Consider the following 18376-nt stretch of genomic DNA (forward strand, 5'->3'; position numbering starts at 1 on the left):
TGGTTTTCTGTGTGTTTTCTGTGATTTATCTATGACATACAGCCACAAACAGACATTGTTAAACATTGGTTTTTATGCTCAGACTTTGCTTGGTCAGACAATACTGCGACACAGTTTACCACAAACTGTACTGTTATCATAACTATTACAGGCCTGGTGGTCTGTAAACCAGAACTGGGCATCGAACCAAGGACCCATGAAGAGTTTTAGGCTGCTTAATGCCGCCCGAAAGATTTTGTTGAAAAATAGAATTTATGTGTGCGTTAGCACTACCCGCTACTCGGATAACTGATAACCATTCCCGCACCCCACTTAGAATGAAAACTACTGCCCATGAAAAATTAATAATCCTCAAAACATCCCAAGAACGAAATACGGCAAAAAGGCATCGCTAGCTTTACTTGACTTTTCTGTCTTTGCATCTGGGATTCATACAAAAGTAGCAACTTTTTAAAAAACTTAACTATACCAGGATAAAAGAAGGTATTAGAGTAGTGGTCAGGTTAGCCGTGAAATTCTCCAGAAAATTCCCTTTAATTTTTTACAACCATTAAAAAATATATGATACACAAAAACTAGCTAGGTAAGCTATTTTGAGCCACTGTCCTAGCCAGCCTGCGTGCTACTGGCACTGTGTCGTGGGGCAGAGCTCCTTGCTGCAGGCCCTGATGGGCGAGCTGCCCTCCAGAAGCCAGCAGCTCCAGGTGGTCGGCACGCTGTCCTACGCCAGCCAGGACCCCTGGGTGTTCCCTGCCTCACTGCGCCAGAATGTGCTGTTCTCCCGCCCACACGATCAGGAGCGCTACTCGGCCGTGCTGCGAGCCTGCGCCCTACAGCCAGACGTACGGCAGCTGCCGTGGGGCGACAGTACGCCCGTGGGTGCGCGCGGAGTGTCGCTGTCCGGTGGCCAGAAGGCGCGCCTCAACCTCGCCAGGTAGGCTTCACTTGGCCGGCAATTTATACCAGTACAATCTAGCAGGTGCGTTACCACAGCTATGCCGGAAATTTGTTTCTACTGTGTTTAGAATGTGAATATAGTTTTAATGGAAATATGATTTAAAAATTAATGTTCAGTCAAATGAAGTTTAGAACAAATTTTATAGGTTGCTCTATGGCTACATAATGCAAGTACACAGTTGTAAAATCGGATATGAACCTTTCTAGGAAACTGTAAGCAGCTTGATCGATTTAGCATTTAAAAATGTGCAAAATAGAATAATGCTGGATTTCAGAGCACCGGCTGTACTTATGCAAAGTTTTAATATGTATAATTTTTTAAAACATAAAAATTCAAGTCTATTAAGTCAAATAATAATGAAATTAAAGTTCAAAGAATTAATCAATGATATTCTCCCCACATAGCAGTTTATGATATCCTCAACAAACACTGAAGTGAAAACAATGTCGTCTGTTGCAATGTCGTCTGAATGTTTTCACTTACTACAATACATGGCACCTAATTAAATGAAATAATAGAAAATCTTGGTGTTGTGTTTTGCATTCTACATAAATCAACATTAATATGTTTGCTAATTTAGCCTGCAGTCTTAGAATGTAACTTTTTAGTATTTCCATTACAATGGGGGGAAAAGGAATGAATGAAGGAATTTTTATGAACTCTTCCAGTACAAAAACAAAATATGACATCATATCTGCACTTTCATGTTGCAATAATTGAGTCCAAACTGTTGTATGCTCAGGAAATCATTATCTTTGAGCACCTAGTCATAACCCAATCTATTTGCATCTCAAACTGCAGACCTAGAAGTCATATGTCTCCATCCACCAGGGCAGCATACAGTGAGGCGGACATATACCTTCTGGACGACCCTCTGTCTGCGGTGGATGCCAGTGTGGGTCGACAGCTGTTCCACGAGTGCATCCTCACGTTCCTGAAGGGGAAAACCCGCGTACTGGTGACCCACCAGCTGCAGTACCTGGAGGAGGCCGACCACGTGGTGCTGATGAACAACGTGAGTAGCAGACCACCTCCATCCAGCTGGTGAGTAGCAGACCACCTCCATCCAGCTGGAGAGTAGCAGACCACCTCCATCCAGCTGGAGAGTAGCAGACCACCTCCATCCAGCTGGAGAGTAGCAGACCACCTCCATCCAGCTGGAGAGTAGCAGACCACCACCATCCAGCTGGAGAGTAGCAGACCACCTCCATCCAGCTGGTGAGTAGCAGACCACCACCATCCAGCTGGAGAGTAGCAGACCACCTCCAACCAGCTGGTGAGTAGCAGACCACCTCCATCCAGCTGGTTAGCAGACCACCTCCATCCAGCTGGTGAGTAGCAGACCACCACCATCCAGCTGGAGAGTAGCAGACCACCTCCATCCAGCTGGAGAGTAGCAGACCACCTCCATCCAGCTGGTGAGTAGCAGACCACCTCCATCCAGCTGGTGAGTAGCAGACCACCACCATCCAGCTGGAGAGTAGCAGACCACCTCCATCCAGCTGGTGAGTAGCAGACCACCACCATCCAGCTGGAGAGTAGCAGACCACCTCCATCCAGCTGGAGAGTAGCAGACCACCTCCATCCAGCTGGTGAGTAGCAGACCACCACCATCCAGCTGGAGAGTAGCAGACCACCACCATCCAGCTGGAGAGTAGCAGACCACCTCCATCCAGCTGGAGAGTAGCAGACCACCTCCATCCAGCTGGTGAGTAGCAGACCACCTCCATCCAGCTGGAGAGTAGCAGACCACCTCCATCCAGCTGGAGAGTAGCAGACCACCTCCATCCAGCTGGTGAGTAGCAGACCACCACCATCCAGCTGGAGAGTAGCAGACCACCTCCATCCAGCTGGTGAGTAGCAGACCACCTCCATCCAGCTGGTGAGTAGCAGACCACCTCCATCCAGCTGGAGAGTAGCAGACCACCACCATCCAGCTGGAGAGTAGCAGACCACCTCCATCCAGCTGGAGAGTAGCAGACCACCTCCATCCAGCTGGAGAGTAGCAGACCACCTCCATACAGCTGGAGAGTAGCAGACCACCTCCATCCAGCTGGTGAGTAGCAGACCACCTCCATCCAGCTGGTGAGTAGCAGACCACCTCCATCCAGCTGGAGAGTAGCAGACCACCTCCATCCAGCTGGAGAGTAGCAGACCACCTCCATCCAGCTGGAGAGTAGCAGACCACCTCCATCCAGCTGGTGAGTAGCAGACCACCTCCATCCAGCTGGAGAGTAGCAGACCACCTCCATCCAGCTGGAGAGTAGCAGACCACCACCATCCAGCTGGTGAGTAGCAGACCACCTCCATCCAGCTGGAGAGTAGCAGACCACCTCCATCCAGCTGGAGAGTAGCAGACCACCACCATCCAGCTGGAGAGTAGCAGACCACCTCCATCCAGCTGGAGAGTAGCAGACCACCTCCATCCAGCTGGTGAGTAGCAGACCACCACCATCCAGCTGGAGAGTAGCAGACCACCACCATCCAGCTGGAGAGTAGCAGACCACCTCCATCCAGCTGGAGAGTAGCAGACCACCTCCATCCAGCTGGTGAGTAGCAGACCACCTCCATCCAGCTGGAGAGTAGAAGACCACCTCCATCCAGCTGGAGAGTAGCAGACCACCTCCATCCAGCTGGAGAGTAGCAGACCACCTCCATCCAGCTGGAGAGTAGCAGACCACCACCATCCAGCTGGTGAGTAGCAGACCACCTCCATCCAGCTGGAGAGTAGCAGACCACCTCCATCCAGCTGGAGAGTAGCAGACCACCTCCATCCAGCTGGTGAGTAGCAGACCACCACCATCCAGCTGGAGAGTAGCAGACCACCTCCATCCAGCTGGAGAGTAGCAGACCACCACCATCCAGCTGGTGAGTAGCAGACCACCTCCATCCAGCTGGTGAGTAGCAGACCACCTCCATCCAGCTGGAGAGTAGCAGACCACCTCCATCCAGCTGGAGAGTAGCAGACCACCTCCATCCAGCTGGTGAGTAGCAGACCACCTCCATCCAGCTGGAGAGTAGCAGACCACCTCCATCCAGCTGGTGAGTAGCAGACCACCTCCATCCAGCTGGTGAGTAGCAGACCACCTCCATCCAGCTGGAGAGTAGCAGACCACCTCCATCCAGCTGGAGAGTAGCAGACCACCACCATCCAGCTGGTGAGTAGCAGACCACCTCCATCCAGCTGGAGAGTAGCAGACCACCTCCATCCAGCTGGAGAGTAGCAGACCACCTCCATCCAGCTGGAGAGTAGCAGACCACCTCCATCCAGCTGGAGAGTAGCAGACCACCACCTCCATCCAGCTGGTCCACCCGTGGCTCACAAACATCCAGGGTTATGGCTACACATTAAGGATGTCTCACATGTGTGAATTAGTTATTATCAGATGCTAATATGTTAGCAATACTTTTTTTTTTAACAATGATACACTTCTGTATGACTGATGCATAAATACTAAATGTTACTTGTCAAAAGTAAATGCCAATTCAAAAATATTGGAGAAAACAATGAATTTATTAGGAATTAATACCTATATAGTTGACATAGATGTGATTTAGGGACTGAGGGGTGATGAGATGTATTTATCATGGCTGGAATGAATTAGGAGACGGAAGGAACGGAAAAACCACAGAAAACCCAAGGCTCCTTGAAACAGTTACTTTTGTTTCCCATGTGTGACCTAGTTGAATTTGAAGACAAAATTGTTTTGGTAGACCATTCAACCCACGGCCCCCAATGTAGCACACGAATAAATGTTCGAATGACAGCATGAATGGGGAAAATGTTGTGAGAGTGGACTATGTTGCAGGGACGCATCGAGTTGCAGGGCTCGTACCAGACGCTCTGCGACAGTGGTGTGGACTTTGGACGGATGGTGGGCACGGACAAGCACGATGAGCCCCAGGTCTCCCCTGGCGGGGATCAGTCGGAGAAGCAGTCGGCCAGAAGACCCTCCCACCTAGCCATCAAGGTGACCTCACTGCCACCACCTCGTGTCCTTGTTACAGTCACCCGATCCACCTTATTTAGCCCCACTCTCTGCCAACTTTGCTACCCCCTTATCCATGGGCGTTGCAACCAGGGGGGACGGGGGAACACGTCCCCCCCAGTAATAAAAGTCTTCAATTTCATCCCCTCCAATAATATATTTAGTTTCGTAGTTTTCGTGTTTTTACAATTTTGTTCTCCGAAAATATTTTTTATAAAAAATAAATTAGATAATGTAACCAACTATAATTTAAATATTTAGGAAAGAAAAATGCCTAAAAATCACCTTTTTGCACCTTCAAACACCCAATTTGTCCGGGGGAGGACCCCCCGATTTTTTTTTTTTCAGGGGATGGATATTCCTCAACAACTAAATCAATTGAAGTCCCCCCCCAAAAAATATATCCTTGCGATGCCCATGCCCTTATCTGACAACAAAGAAAGCAGTAGAGGATGAAGGAGTTATAGCCGGTCCAATCTGGTTGCAAACACTCACTGCAAGCACTAACTCTTTAGGTAAACACAGCTTGCCCAGATGGGGCCTAACCTTCATATTAAATGAAAATCACAGGAAACAACCTAAATACTGAAAAGCTTTAGAAGATGGCAGATGATTAACATGACAGAACAAGAAAATTCTATTAATTTTATTCAATTGTAAATATATGATATGTTTGAAAAAATGTCATAAAAATACCAAAAATATAATTAAATCTATATAACTTTTTTTCGGGAACAATGAAGTTATTTCATATTTTTTAATCACACAAATTTATCTCAAAAATATTCTATATGTTAAATATATATCAAGTTGCTTTATAACAAAATGTTGAGCTATAAATAACACAATATACAATTACACATAATTTCAAGGCTTTGGAAAAAGTACTTTTTAATTTTCTGAAACAAATATGGCTACTAAGTAAACAGCACCAAAGGTGCAGAAAGTGCAAATAAGTGCAGTGAGAAAACGTACTAGCATTATGAGCGCCAAAAACTAACATTAACTTTACCATGTTCATCATACGCATAAAGACCAAGGAAAAAGGTGTTAGAATACATTAATGAAATTTACAAGTAACCTTGTACAACAGTAGACATTCATACTAAAAAAAATTAATGGCCATTAAAGAAAATAACAAACACAAAACTTAAACTTAGCTCTCCAAATACCTTTATATTCTCATGTACCCCACCCCTCCATTTCTGATGTTGGTTCCCTCAGTTTGAAACTGTTTGAGAAGCAACCTCGTGGCACACAGAAGTAACCTTTATATGACTTGTGTACTTTTTTTTTGTTGGAAAATTAAACACAAGATAATAAACACTAACCATGATTAAACATATTTTTAAAATATGTCCTCTGTTACAAAATACCTAATCTGATGACATATATTTGCATTGTGTGCGTACTCTACTCTCGTAGTTAATTAAGACACGCAGAAGGTAAATAATTTATTAATGCGGATAAAAATAATTGAAAAGTTTAATGTTTATTCTCTGTGTTTAATATTTTATCATACTTTCTTGTGTACGCTCATCAAATACGCTTAAGTTAATACTGTTTTTTTCCTCTCAAAATGCTTTTATCAGTATATTTCTAACCCAGTGATGTGTAGAATTTTGCTTCTTACCGGGGAATTATTGTTTGTACTTACATGGATCGTGAATTTGTGGAATAAAATTTAGTTAACCGTATTATGAACACTGAAATACATATTACCTTTTATTTAATAACAGCAGCTTGAAACGTTATCTCTCATAAAGCTTCATCTGTCTAATAACCATGCAGTAATTTTATAAATTTGCCAATTATTCTATAACTTAAGAGACTTCTCTCCTAATGTAATAATGATTGATTTTCAGTTTCCCATGGACACTTTTCATACATCAAGTAGACTTTGAATGTTCAGTTAGGTTTTGTACTATTATGCATGAAAATGTCATTCAATAATGGCCCTATATTTGAACATAACATGGTTTGATAACCTGCGGAACATAAAGTCCTCCCAAATAAAGTTAAAGTAACCATTACAAGGTATGTAGCAAAATCCAAAAAGAGACTTCCCTGGTATTTTTCCCATCTTCTCCAGATATATAATTTTCCTCTGACCAAAACTTGTAATATTTGCATAAAATAATTAATTTTTGATCTTCTTTGTAGCACTAACATCGCTGTGTCTTGTATATTCCTAAATGTCATAAAACGATAAAACACTAACATATTACTACCTGGTTAGTACATAACAGTATTATGCAGTGCAGTTGTGTTTGTAGTTACCTCTGACATGGCCGCGGCTTAACTGTCCTTATGCTGAGCGGGGGTTCGCGTCGATACATGTACTGAGATTAATTTGTGGGCGCCACCGTGCAAGGGGCACGGACCCGGGAGAGACTCTTTTTCAGGGCCATGACGTCGCCCATGTGAAGCGTGATTTTGACCCCCTAAAGCCAATCCTAGTACTCGCCACTGGTCCGCTCTCAGCGTCGGGTACGCTCTCCACCTACGCAGTGGGCTCTTACGACGTCCCACACGCCATCACACTCAGGATGTTGAAATAAACAAATACAAATAAAATGGCATGCCCTGGTTTATTAGTTGCTACTTCGCCTACACCTTTGACTATATCACGCAACGCCTGCGGCACGAATTGGTTCACGTGGTGTGACCTGACCACGTGGTCACACTCTACAATTAGGTAATTAGCACGAAAAGGACCATAGTGGTCACTCATACAATTATTTAAACAGTCCCCCTGACCGAAAGGAGCCCCGAGGAATTACGAACAAAATATTTAAAATGATTAAGATTTAACAGAATTACTTAGCAGTGCAGGCAAGCGGTGAGGTCCCCGGGGTGCTGATGCGTCGGCTCTCGGTCGGTGCTGGCGAAGGACTGGGCTGAGCTCAGGGCTCCGCTAGCCTAGCATGGCGTCTTCGATCCGAACCAATTACCGTTATACCTATTTACGATTACGTGCCACAGGAAGCTACAGGTTAAACATGAAACACTCTTAATAATTAGATTACACCTAATGCATTATAAAAACTATTAACTAAAATTACAATAATTTATTATTAATGATAACATGTCTGGCTTCGGCGGACTTCGGTTCGCCTCGTGCATGTTCGGTACGTCTTTTTGTTGTTTATGCCTTAACTTAATATTAATTACGTAAAGTACATAAAACACTCCCGGCCGATCTGCCGTCACACGCCACTTGGGGAAAAATAAGCAAAAAAGAATTTCAATGTTTATCTCTAGTTGAAGGGGTGTGGTGCACTGCTGCTACAGCGCTATTCCAACACAACCACCCGACGGAGCGGCTGCCAGTACGGGAAGTGGGACGGGTGGTGAGGGGAAAGGTGGCGGGGGCTGACCAGGCTTCTGGGGCGCAGGCCCGTTTGACGTCACCACAAGGTGTACCAGGCTCTCCCAACTGGATAGGAAGGAAAGAATGACTAAATGTGTAATGGAAATACATCACTCATGATGGGAACCCTGCCACCCACATGTCCAGGAAAGCACACCAAATATTTCTGTGGCCGTAAAAGGATGGCTCATATGCAATTTTATTTTTATTCTAGTTAATTAAAGTGTTATTACTGGAAACATTATAATTTGTGAAATGTATGATTCTGCTATATTTTTAAAACACTTTTTGTAATCTTTATGTAGGTATGTGCAAGGACCTATACAGAAGTTGATAAAGAATTGTATCTTCTGATCCTTACCGCTGAAAAAAATATAAACTGTTAATAAGTTATTAATTCAACTAATTTAATATTCTGTATTTTCACAAAAGAAATTCAAGCCTAATAAAAGTTTTGTTATCAGTAAAGAATTTCACTACAAACAAACATTCTAATAATTTCAAGAAGTTTTTTATTACTATGTTTTGTTAGCTTTGAAAAATGGAAAAGTCTCAGCTTTGGGAGGTGAACGCAAGGGTGAGGCACACCCTTCGAGCTCTGGACTTCTGTTGCAGTCTGCCATCAATGTGACATGAGACCTTACACTATGGAGTAGGCATTAACTGCAACATTACAAGTATACCTCTATCATTAACTATAATAGGTTTAACTTTATTTAATTAATTAAAAACATATACAAACATTTATATTTAAATGTTTTTCTCTGACTTATGTGTGGGTTAAGTATAAGTTGTTTTAATTTACTTTACTTCCTGTGAAGAAATTTTCCTTGGTTTATTTTAAGTTTATCTTCAATTGAACCTCCAAAATAAAAACGTAAGAAAATGCTTGAAAAATAAAATATTTGTGGAAAACAATTTTAAAGGGCCAGAATAAATTGTGTAATGGTCCTGCAGGTAGTAAACTCAAGACTGTTCACTGTGAAGATTAATAATGAATTGGGAGTGACATTTTAAATATAAGAGTTTATAGTGAATTTTGTAGATTTATTTTCCTTAATTAAAAAATTTGTTGTATACTGTCTACAAATAAACAAAATCCACACAGTTAATAACCACTCATTGCTCTGCTCTGAAATAAATTTTTCGAGGTCAATTAAAGTGTGATATTTTTCAAAACAGTTGTTTATAGACAAAAATGTCCTGTTGATGCTTCTGATCACACAGTACAATCGAGGAACCATGATATCCTTGGTGTGACAAAAAGATTGACTGTTGTCCCATAATGGGCTTCTGTCATCAACTGTGGTCGAAAAATTTTAAAACGAATGTTACAAAAGAGCTTGAACCAAAGCCATGAAATTTATCTCAACCTCACATTAAAATATTAAATTTGTGAGTCAACGACCAACACGACTTCACATGACGTCTGAGCAATAACTAGCCAGGCAAAGCATAGTACAAAATGGGAACTTACCCAGGAAGGCTACCGTCCTATTCTTTTGCCTACAAAGATTGTTCTTACATTTACTACTTATATAATCAGTTGATTTACTACATTAGTGAAAAAATTACCTCTTAAAAACACAGTCAAAAATTGGCAAAGGCAGTGCCTGCAATTTACGTTCTGCGGTATGAGTATGTGTTGCGTCTTAATAGTAAATTTCTTTAATATTTACTTTTTCCGTTTGTAACTAACTAGTGTTTGTATGTCACATATTTCATGTATGCATTAAATCCCCTGTAGTCAGTAATAATTTTTTTGTATGTATTTAATGGTATTTTGTATGTACTTCATTTATAATCAGATGTGAGCTTCATTTTTATATATTTATTTGATTCTGTGAAATCAACTTTAATACTGAGTGTTTGGTATAGGTTACAATTTTTGTATTTTGGATAAATTTCATTCCAATCAATTTACTTTGAACAACGTAATTAATAATTATTTGCATCCTTAGGGATTACATTTTTTTACATTTTAATAGTTCATTTATTGTGCAACTTTAAGTACTTGGTGCTGTGAATGTTTATGATTTTCCACAAAAATAAATGTGTAAAAAGCATGTAACAAATGAATTGAAAGTTGAAACCAACAACTCTTTATCTTTTCATTTAGTTTAATTCTCTGATGTTTCTCACACACAAATTGCTCTGCAATTTAAAGAAACAGAATTTATGTCTCGTTGCTTGTCACAGCTTGCAGTCTGTCGGGACTCGTGTAGTGTCAGGATGGTACAGCGAGAATAAACATTTGGATGTCAGTGATTAGATGCAGTTGTGTGAAACTGAGAAGGAGAGCTGCATGTCCCAGGCCGGCCCGGAAGCAGTGGACGAGGACTGCGACGGACCCCCGCGGCCGCCGGGAGCTCCAGGAGACACTCGGGAGGACTCGTCCAGGGGGAAGGTGGTCGGCTCGGTATGGCTCCAGTACCTGAAGTCAGGCCTGGGCTGGTGGGGCGTGCTGGTGCTGGCCTCTGGCTTCCTGATGCTGCAGATGGCCCTCTCCGCCTGCGACTACTGGGTGGCCTACTGGTGAGCTCCACGCCACATTTGTGGTAGGTGGCCTCAGATGAGTCGGGGGCAGTCAAAAGGACTTAAAAGAATATATTTTGGATTGGCTAGTTTTAGGGGTTTTGGAGAGTATGCAGTTCCACACAGTTTCTCCCATCAAAAAATTTTTTTTTTAATTAAGATGCTTGAAAAACATTCTTAGACTATCTGAAGAAGTAGTTTATCGAAACTTGAAATTCTTAAATAAAAGTTGCCACTTATGAAAGATAGACCACTGTTTATGATTATGTCCTAATGTATGTTTAAAATGGTCGCTCTATAATTTTATGTATTCAGAGGCCATACATTTATTAAGCCATAAAGTAGCTTTGGAACTGATTTGTAAGTAGCCTCGTTATAAAGAATGTGGATGTAGAGAGACGCCACCCTCCTGCCCCCGACTATGCATTTGACTGCTTGATAACTCACATACAGCAGGTTACTCCAGACTGATCTCTCCTGGAGTCTTGCGTGTTAAAAATGGTATGAGTATTGCCCACACAATTTCAGTTCTATGTAACAAACTGTTATTAAAAAAAAACTGCAAAAATTTCAATTCTTAAGAAAAAGTAACCTTACATTACCAGTTTGGGAATGCAATTTGTTGAAGCTAACCTGTGTTAAAATATCTGTATCTGGAAAGTTAAAATCACATATGACCTGTTCACTGCTAGCAGAGGGAAATGGGAAGTTCTGGCATTAGCAGTCATCATTGTATTATTATTTTTTAATTTTGGATATTTTTATATGTTATATTTCTGTGGTTAGTTTTCTCTGAGTGCTTTGAATGGCTGACTGCATGCACATGGTGTGTGGGGTTTTCTTCTGCTAGCAGACGCAAAAGTTTGAAAAAGAAAATGGTTTTCTCAGAGTAATTTGACATTATTTCTTTTATTCCCTTAAATATTTATATTCAAAAAATTTAAAAATTCTTAGTTATTTCTAGCATAACAAAAAATGCAGCACTGAATCTTCGTTACACAAATTTTTGGCTGGGTATTAGTGGGGGTGGGAATTTTTAATGTATTAGTTATTTTTTTTTTTTAATTTTTGTAAATAATAAATATGTTGTAAATAGTTTAAACAGGGTTATAATAATGTTCGCCAAAACATCAGGGAAGGGGGGGGGGGGGAAATTCTATAATTTCTATGGATGAGGTCTTAAACCTTGAAATTAAGACTCAGTTCTGTATCTTGGACACTTGGCGAGATGAGAGGGGTGTTTCCAAGCGCCCTGCACTCTTGATGCATGCGAGGTCAGATACGCAGTTTCCTACTACTCTCGAAGCCTTGGAAAGTGCTGCAAGAGGGGAACCAGTTTGGGGTTTGTCTATGTGAACTGTGATGCACAAACCCCGAGACGGTCATCTGGTGGGAAGAAGAGTGCTGCGAATAGGTACACCAAAGCCAGGAGACCAGTGCATTACCCATTCTTTGAATATGAATATTTTTTATTTATATTTTAGTTTGCAGCTACTCATTTTTCATTTTTTCATTCAGCGATACCAATCAGGTAACATTAAGTATTATCTACTATGTAAATGAAGATGTCGAATCTGCATTGCCAGATATAGCTAATGAAACTGATCCTACTATATTGTTTTAATATTTCCAGGGCGGATTACATGCCACTCCACGCAAGCCTGCATTGCGTAGAGCACATTGTGTATATTGACATGTCGAGTATATATTTTGACAAAAAAAACTCTCGCTGTAACATTTTTTGAAATGTGTCGTGAAAATGTACATATTTGCTTTCAGCTGTCTCGGTATGTGAGACCTCAATACATATATACTTACCCTCACTATGAACTTTGCCTTAATTCATAGGGTTTAACTTGCAGCAACCCAGACTACTTCCCTACGCTTTTTAAATGTTTTAATTAACGATTATGTTCCCATATTCAGTACTATGGTTAGGTTTTGTGATATTAATTAAATAACAGCATTTTATTACTTTAAAAAAGTATTTGTCTGTTCGTAAAGTGTTTTATGATCATAATTCACAACATTCCATGCATTTTTATTACCTATTTAATTACTTTATTTTGAATAAGTCACTTGAAGTTAATTTTAGTTTTTTGTTTATTCAGGTGGTTATGTTTTTATGTGCTTTAACTTTTAAGTGTTGGTTTTTTTTCTGTATTCGTAAATGCATGTTCATGTAATTTTCTTTTGTATTTTCCCAGTGGCGGATTTACTAGCAGGATAAGAAGGCTGAAGCCTATGGCGGCTAATTTTAGAAGCTGCAATTTGGGGATAAAAATTTTTTTATGCCGTACAGCAATTAAAAAAAAAAAGAAAATTTGTAGAGTGCACATGTCGAAAGTGAAACTTCTTTGGCAATCTATATTTTAAATTTGTAAGCCTGAATTAAAGGTGACTAATATATGTCAGAGACTGAGAGAAAGATAAAGAGTTAAATAGTTTAGGTGTTCAGATTTTTTTGTTAGTATTTATCACATTTAAATGAGAAAAGTTTGCATAAAATATGAATTATAATTTTTTAATTTTGGTCGTGGCAAAATCCGGGAAATAATCCTATAGATATGAAGCAGGTGCTGGCCACACTGCTGTCAGGGGACAACTGCACACGTGTGTACATCACGCTCATTACCTCCATGCTGCTGCTGTTCAGGGTGATGGTGGAGGAGACGAGGTTACGGGACAGCTACGAGCTCTCCACTCCGGGCAACAGCACGCAGAGCGCGAGGCTGGAGCTGGCCACACTGCTGTCAGGGGACAACTGCACACGTGTGTACATCGCGCTCATAGCCTCCGTGCTGCTGTTGTACAGGGTGATGGTGGAGGAGACGAGGTAACGGGACAGCTACGAGCTCTCCACTCCGGGCAACAGCACGCAGAGCGCGAGGCTGGAGCTGGCCACACTGCTGTCAGGGGACAACTGCACACGTGTGTACATCACGCTCATTACCTCCATGCTGCTGCTGTTCAGGGTGATGGTGGAGGAGACGAGGTTACGGGACAGCTACGAGCTCTCCACTCCGGGCAACAGCACGCAGAGCGCTAGGCTGGAGCTGGCCACACTGCTGTCAGGGGACAACTGCACACGTGTGTACATCGCGCTCATAGCCTCCGTGCTGCTGTTGTACAGGGTGATGGTGGAGGAGACGAGGTAACGGGACAGCTACGAGCTCTCCACTCCGGGCAACAGCACGCAGAGCGCGAGGCTGGAGCTGGCCACACTGCTGTCAGGGGACAACTGCACACGTGTGTACATCGCGCTCATAGCCTCTGTGCTGCTGTTGTACAGGGTGATGGTGGAGGAGACGAGGTTACGGGACAGCTACGAGCTCTCCACTCCGGGCAACAGCACGCAGAGCGCGAGGCTGGAGCTGGCCACATTGCTGTCAGGGGACAACTGCACACGTGTGTACATCGCGCTCATAGCCTCCGTGCTGCTGTTGTACAGGGTGATGGTGGAGGAGACGAGGTAACGGGACAGCTACGAGCTCTCCACTCCGGGCAACAGCACGCAGAGCGCGAGGCTGGAGCTGGCCACACTGCTGTCAGGGGACAACTGCACACGTGTGTACATCGCGCTCATAGCCTCCGTGCTGCTGTTGTACAGGGTGATGGTGGAGGAGACGAGGTTACGGGACAGCTACGAGCTCTCCACTCCGGGCAACAGCACGCAGAGCGCGAGGCTGGAGCTGGCCACACTACTGTCAGGGGACAACTGCACACGTGTGTACATCGCGCTCATAGCCTCTGTGCTGCTGTTGTACAGGGTGATGGTGGAGGAGACGAGGTTACGGGACAGCTACGAGCTCTCCACTCCGGGCAACAGCACGCAGAGCGCGAGGCTGGAGCTGGCCACACTGCTGTCAGGGGACAACTGCACACGTGTGTACATCGCGCTCATAGCCTCCGTGCTGCTGTTGTACAGGGTGATGGTGGAGGAGACGAGGTTACGGGACAGCTACGAGCTCTCCACTCCGGGCAACAGCACGCAGAGCGCGAGGCTGGAGCTGGCCACACTGCTGTCAGGGGACAACTGCACACGTGTGTACATCGCGCTCATAGCCTCCGTGCTGCTGTTGTACAGGGTGATGGTGGAGGAGACGAGGTTACGGGACAGCTACGAGCTCTCCACTCCGGGCAACAGCACGCAGAGCGCGAGGCTGGAGCTGGCCACACTGCTGTCAGGGGACAACTGCACACGTGTGTACATCGCGCTGATTGCCTCCGTGCTGCTGCTGCTGTTCGTGCGCTCCGCCACCTTCGTCGCCACCTCGCTGAGGAATGCAGCCGCCATGCACGACGCCATGTTCCGCAGCATCATGCATGCCCGCATACGCTTCTTCGACGTCAACCCTCCAGGTGCCGTGACATGCTCCGTGCTGTACATGCACGTTTATTTAGTTTGGTCATATCACAATTTATTTGTTTAATATGAGGTATGAATTTTCTTTTAAGGAATAGGCTATGGACCAGAAAAATTTCAATGTTCGATACCCTCACAGTCCAAAGACACTCAAGCAAATATCACTATTTGGATGTTGACTAGACAGACATCTTGCCCGGATTGCTTGTCACTGTAAAAACTGGTCATCTTATTTGAAAAGGTTGCTTATTTAAGCAGTTAACTTGCTAAGTTAGCTTAGTAAATCTTTGTGTCAAGGTTACCAGATTGAAAATTTTTGCCGGATAAACCACGCAAAGAATTTTTTCCCACAGATAGTAGAGTATATTAGTTTTCATTTTAATTGTTGTCAATAGAAGAATTATTCAGGATTGCATACCAAAAATTCTAATCACAGTACCTATCTAATAATTTGGTTCAGGGTGAAGAGTTTCCAAATAACTGAAAAATTGCCTGTTACAAAAAATCCAAGACACTTTGTTTTAATTTTGTTTGTTTTGAATTCTGAACATAATTATTTGTCCTATAAAATGCTCTCGGTTTGATGTTGGGTTCTGGGACAAACTGTACTTATATACGTAGGTAATACATTCAAGATGTTATTTCATGTAATACAGTCATTTAACTACTGGTGCGCCTGAATTATTGTTAAATTATAAGATGTTTATAGATATTTTTAATGTAAGCTGTCTTGTTATAAGTTTTTATATTTAAAGGCTTACAACATCCTGAGGCTAAATAAAAATACCAACATACCTGGACTCCAGTTGTTTCCATAAACTTTTCTGTTAGGTATTATACACACACACACATATATTATATATACAGGCTAATTATAAAGTCCGTGAAACATTTCATAAAATCAGTACAGCGAAATGGAAAAGAATAACGTAACACATTATATACAGTGTGAAAGAACAACTCTCAAAATTTTTTTGAATGTAGTGCCATAAAGCTATTTTAAAAAACAACCGACAGGGGCGCTAGTGCATGTAGTTGCTGAAAATGGCTGCAAACCAGGCAGAGAAAGCCTTTTGTGTGCTTGAATACGCCCGTAGCGAATCGGTAGTGAGTGTCCAAAGAGCTTTCCGTGGCAAGTTTAACAAAACACCACCAGTTTACAATAGCATAATGAAGTGGTACAAGAAATTCGAGGAAGACGGCTGTTTGTGCGACGTAAAACGGTCGGGTCGGCCGGGCGTGTCACAACAGACAGTGGATTGTGTACGGGACGTGATGGTGCGGAGTCCCAAGAAGTCAACTTATCGGGCTAGTGCAGAATTGAACATACCTCAGCCAACAGTGTGGAAAATTCTTTGTAAGTGATTAAGAGTGAAGCCATACAAATTGCAGCTTCTGCAAGCCATCAGCCACGATGACAAATTGCTCCGACTGCAGTTCTGCATTGCCATGCAGAACCATCTTGAAGACGATGACTTTGCAAGCAAACTAATCTTCAGTGACGAAGCCACTTTTCATCTCTCAGGAAGAGTCAACCGATACAACACACACATATGGGGGACAGAGAATCCACATGCAACTCTCGAACACGTCCGAGATTCGCCAAAAGTTAACGTGTTCTGTGCCATGTCAAACAAGACAGTTTATGGCCCCTTCTTCTTCGCTGAGAGAACTGTCACTGGTATCACCTACCTCGACATGTTGCAATTGTGGCTTATGCCACAACTTGAAGCTGATAGCAGGGACTTCATCTTCCAACAAGATGGTGCTCCACCTCATTACCACAATGTGGTACGAGATTATCTGAATGAGAGGTTGCCACATCGCTGGATGGGCCGTGGGGCGGCCGCTGACCAAGTGCTACTCCCGTGGCCACCACGATCACCGGACTTGACACCTTGCGATTTTTTCTTGTGGGGATACATCAAGGATAGTGTTTATGTTCCACCTCTACCACAGAACCTTGACGAATTGAGACACCGCATCGTAGCAGCTGCTCTTACCATCACTCCTGATATTCTGGGTCGGGTATGGGCAGAATTGGACTATCGATTAGATGTGTGTCGTGTGACACAAGGTGGACACATAGAACATTTATAACTAGTGAAAAAAAAACTTTGAGAGTTTTTCTTTCACATGGTATATAATTTGTTTCATAATTCTTAGCCATTTCACTGTACCAATTTTTTGAAATGTTTCACAGACTTTATAATTACCCTGTCTATATATATATATATGTGTATATATATGTATGTATATACACATATACATATACACACACATATATATAGACACACACACACTCTTTGTTTTAAAGTTTTTTTTTTCCTTTCCATTTTGGTGTCCACATACCAAATACTTGGATTTTTGCTTGTCCTGAAGCGAATCAACTAGAATCTCTATGCATAGCACAAAATTGTTGAAATGTCAGATTTTTATATTTAGTTTTTGTAAATGTCTAAATATCTTCCCTTGTAAAATTCTCAAATGTTGATTATAAAAAATGTTATTGCAAAAATTTCATATTAAAAATGGCAGCTACAGAGGTTTTTTTTTTTTTTTTTTTTCAATTTAAGAAATGTAACTGCGCAAATATGAAGGACATACACCAGTGTGGGCACATGCTCAATGTTGAACACCAACTGCTAAAAGAGCGGCAGTACAAGTCATTCCTGCAACATCATCCAGTAATGTTGCAGAGCCAGCGGAGTATCACAAGTAACTCTTTCCAATGCAGCGTACAGTATGAAGAAATACATCTGACCTGTTGCTCGTGCTTAAACATTTACTACTTAAGTTTTTTTTACAAGCTGTTGATTAAACTTTGTTGTTTGGTTTTTATTTTACTCATTTAAACTATTGGTTTTTAAAGCAGATGGCACTAATGATTGCCTTGAATTCTACATTTTTGCTAATAATTCTGGTGTAAAGTTAATATATGCTTCTGTGCCATCCCTTAAATACATTATCTTGAACCAAGAACTAAAAATTTACTTTTTAGTATAATCATAACATTATTGTAATGTTGATGGACATAAGTCAAATATATTACTTTCTTTTCCAGGTAGAATAATAAATAGATTTTCGAAAGATCTCAGCAGCATCGATGAAACCTTGCAGAAGTCATTCTTCGATGCTTCTCAGGTAAACATAAG

At 42.3% G+C, this 18376-nt stretch overlaps 1 protein-coding gene across 2 annotated transcripts in view; it reads left to right on the top strand.

Moving 5' to 3' along the window:
• Positions 1–18376, top strand: part of LOC134532188 (ATP-binding cassette sub-family C member 4-like) — a 133376-nt gene that overhangs the window by 62306 nt on the left and 52694 nt on the right. For both annotated transcript variants that reach the window (XM_063368595.1, XM_063368596.1), the window contains 6 exons: positions 648–934; positions 1790–1973; positions 4768–4929; positions 10635–10855; positions 14943–15217; positions 18286–18365. In XM_063368595.1, coding sequence (XP_063224665.1) covers positions 648–934; positions 1790–1973; positions 4768–4929; positions 10635–10855; positions 14943–15217; positions 18286–18365 — 1209 coding nt within the window. The remainder of the gene's footprint in view (positions 1–647; positions 935–1789; positions 1974–4767; positions 4930–10634; positions 10856–14942; positions 15218–18285; positions 18366–18376) is intronic.

Source organism: Bacillus rossius, chromosome 5 (genome assembly GCF_032445375.1).
Source record: "Bacillus rossius redtenbacheri isolate Brsri chromosome 5, Brsri_v3, whole genome shotgun sequence".
Taxonomy (NCBI): domain Eukaryota; kingdom Metazoa; phylum Arthropoda; class Insecta; order Phasmatodea; family Bacillidae; genus Bacillus; species Bacillus rossius.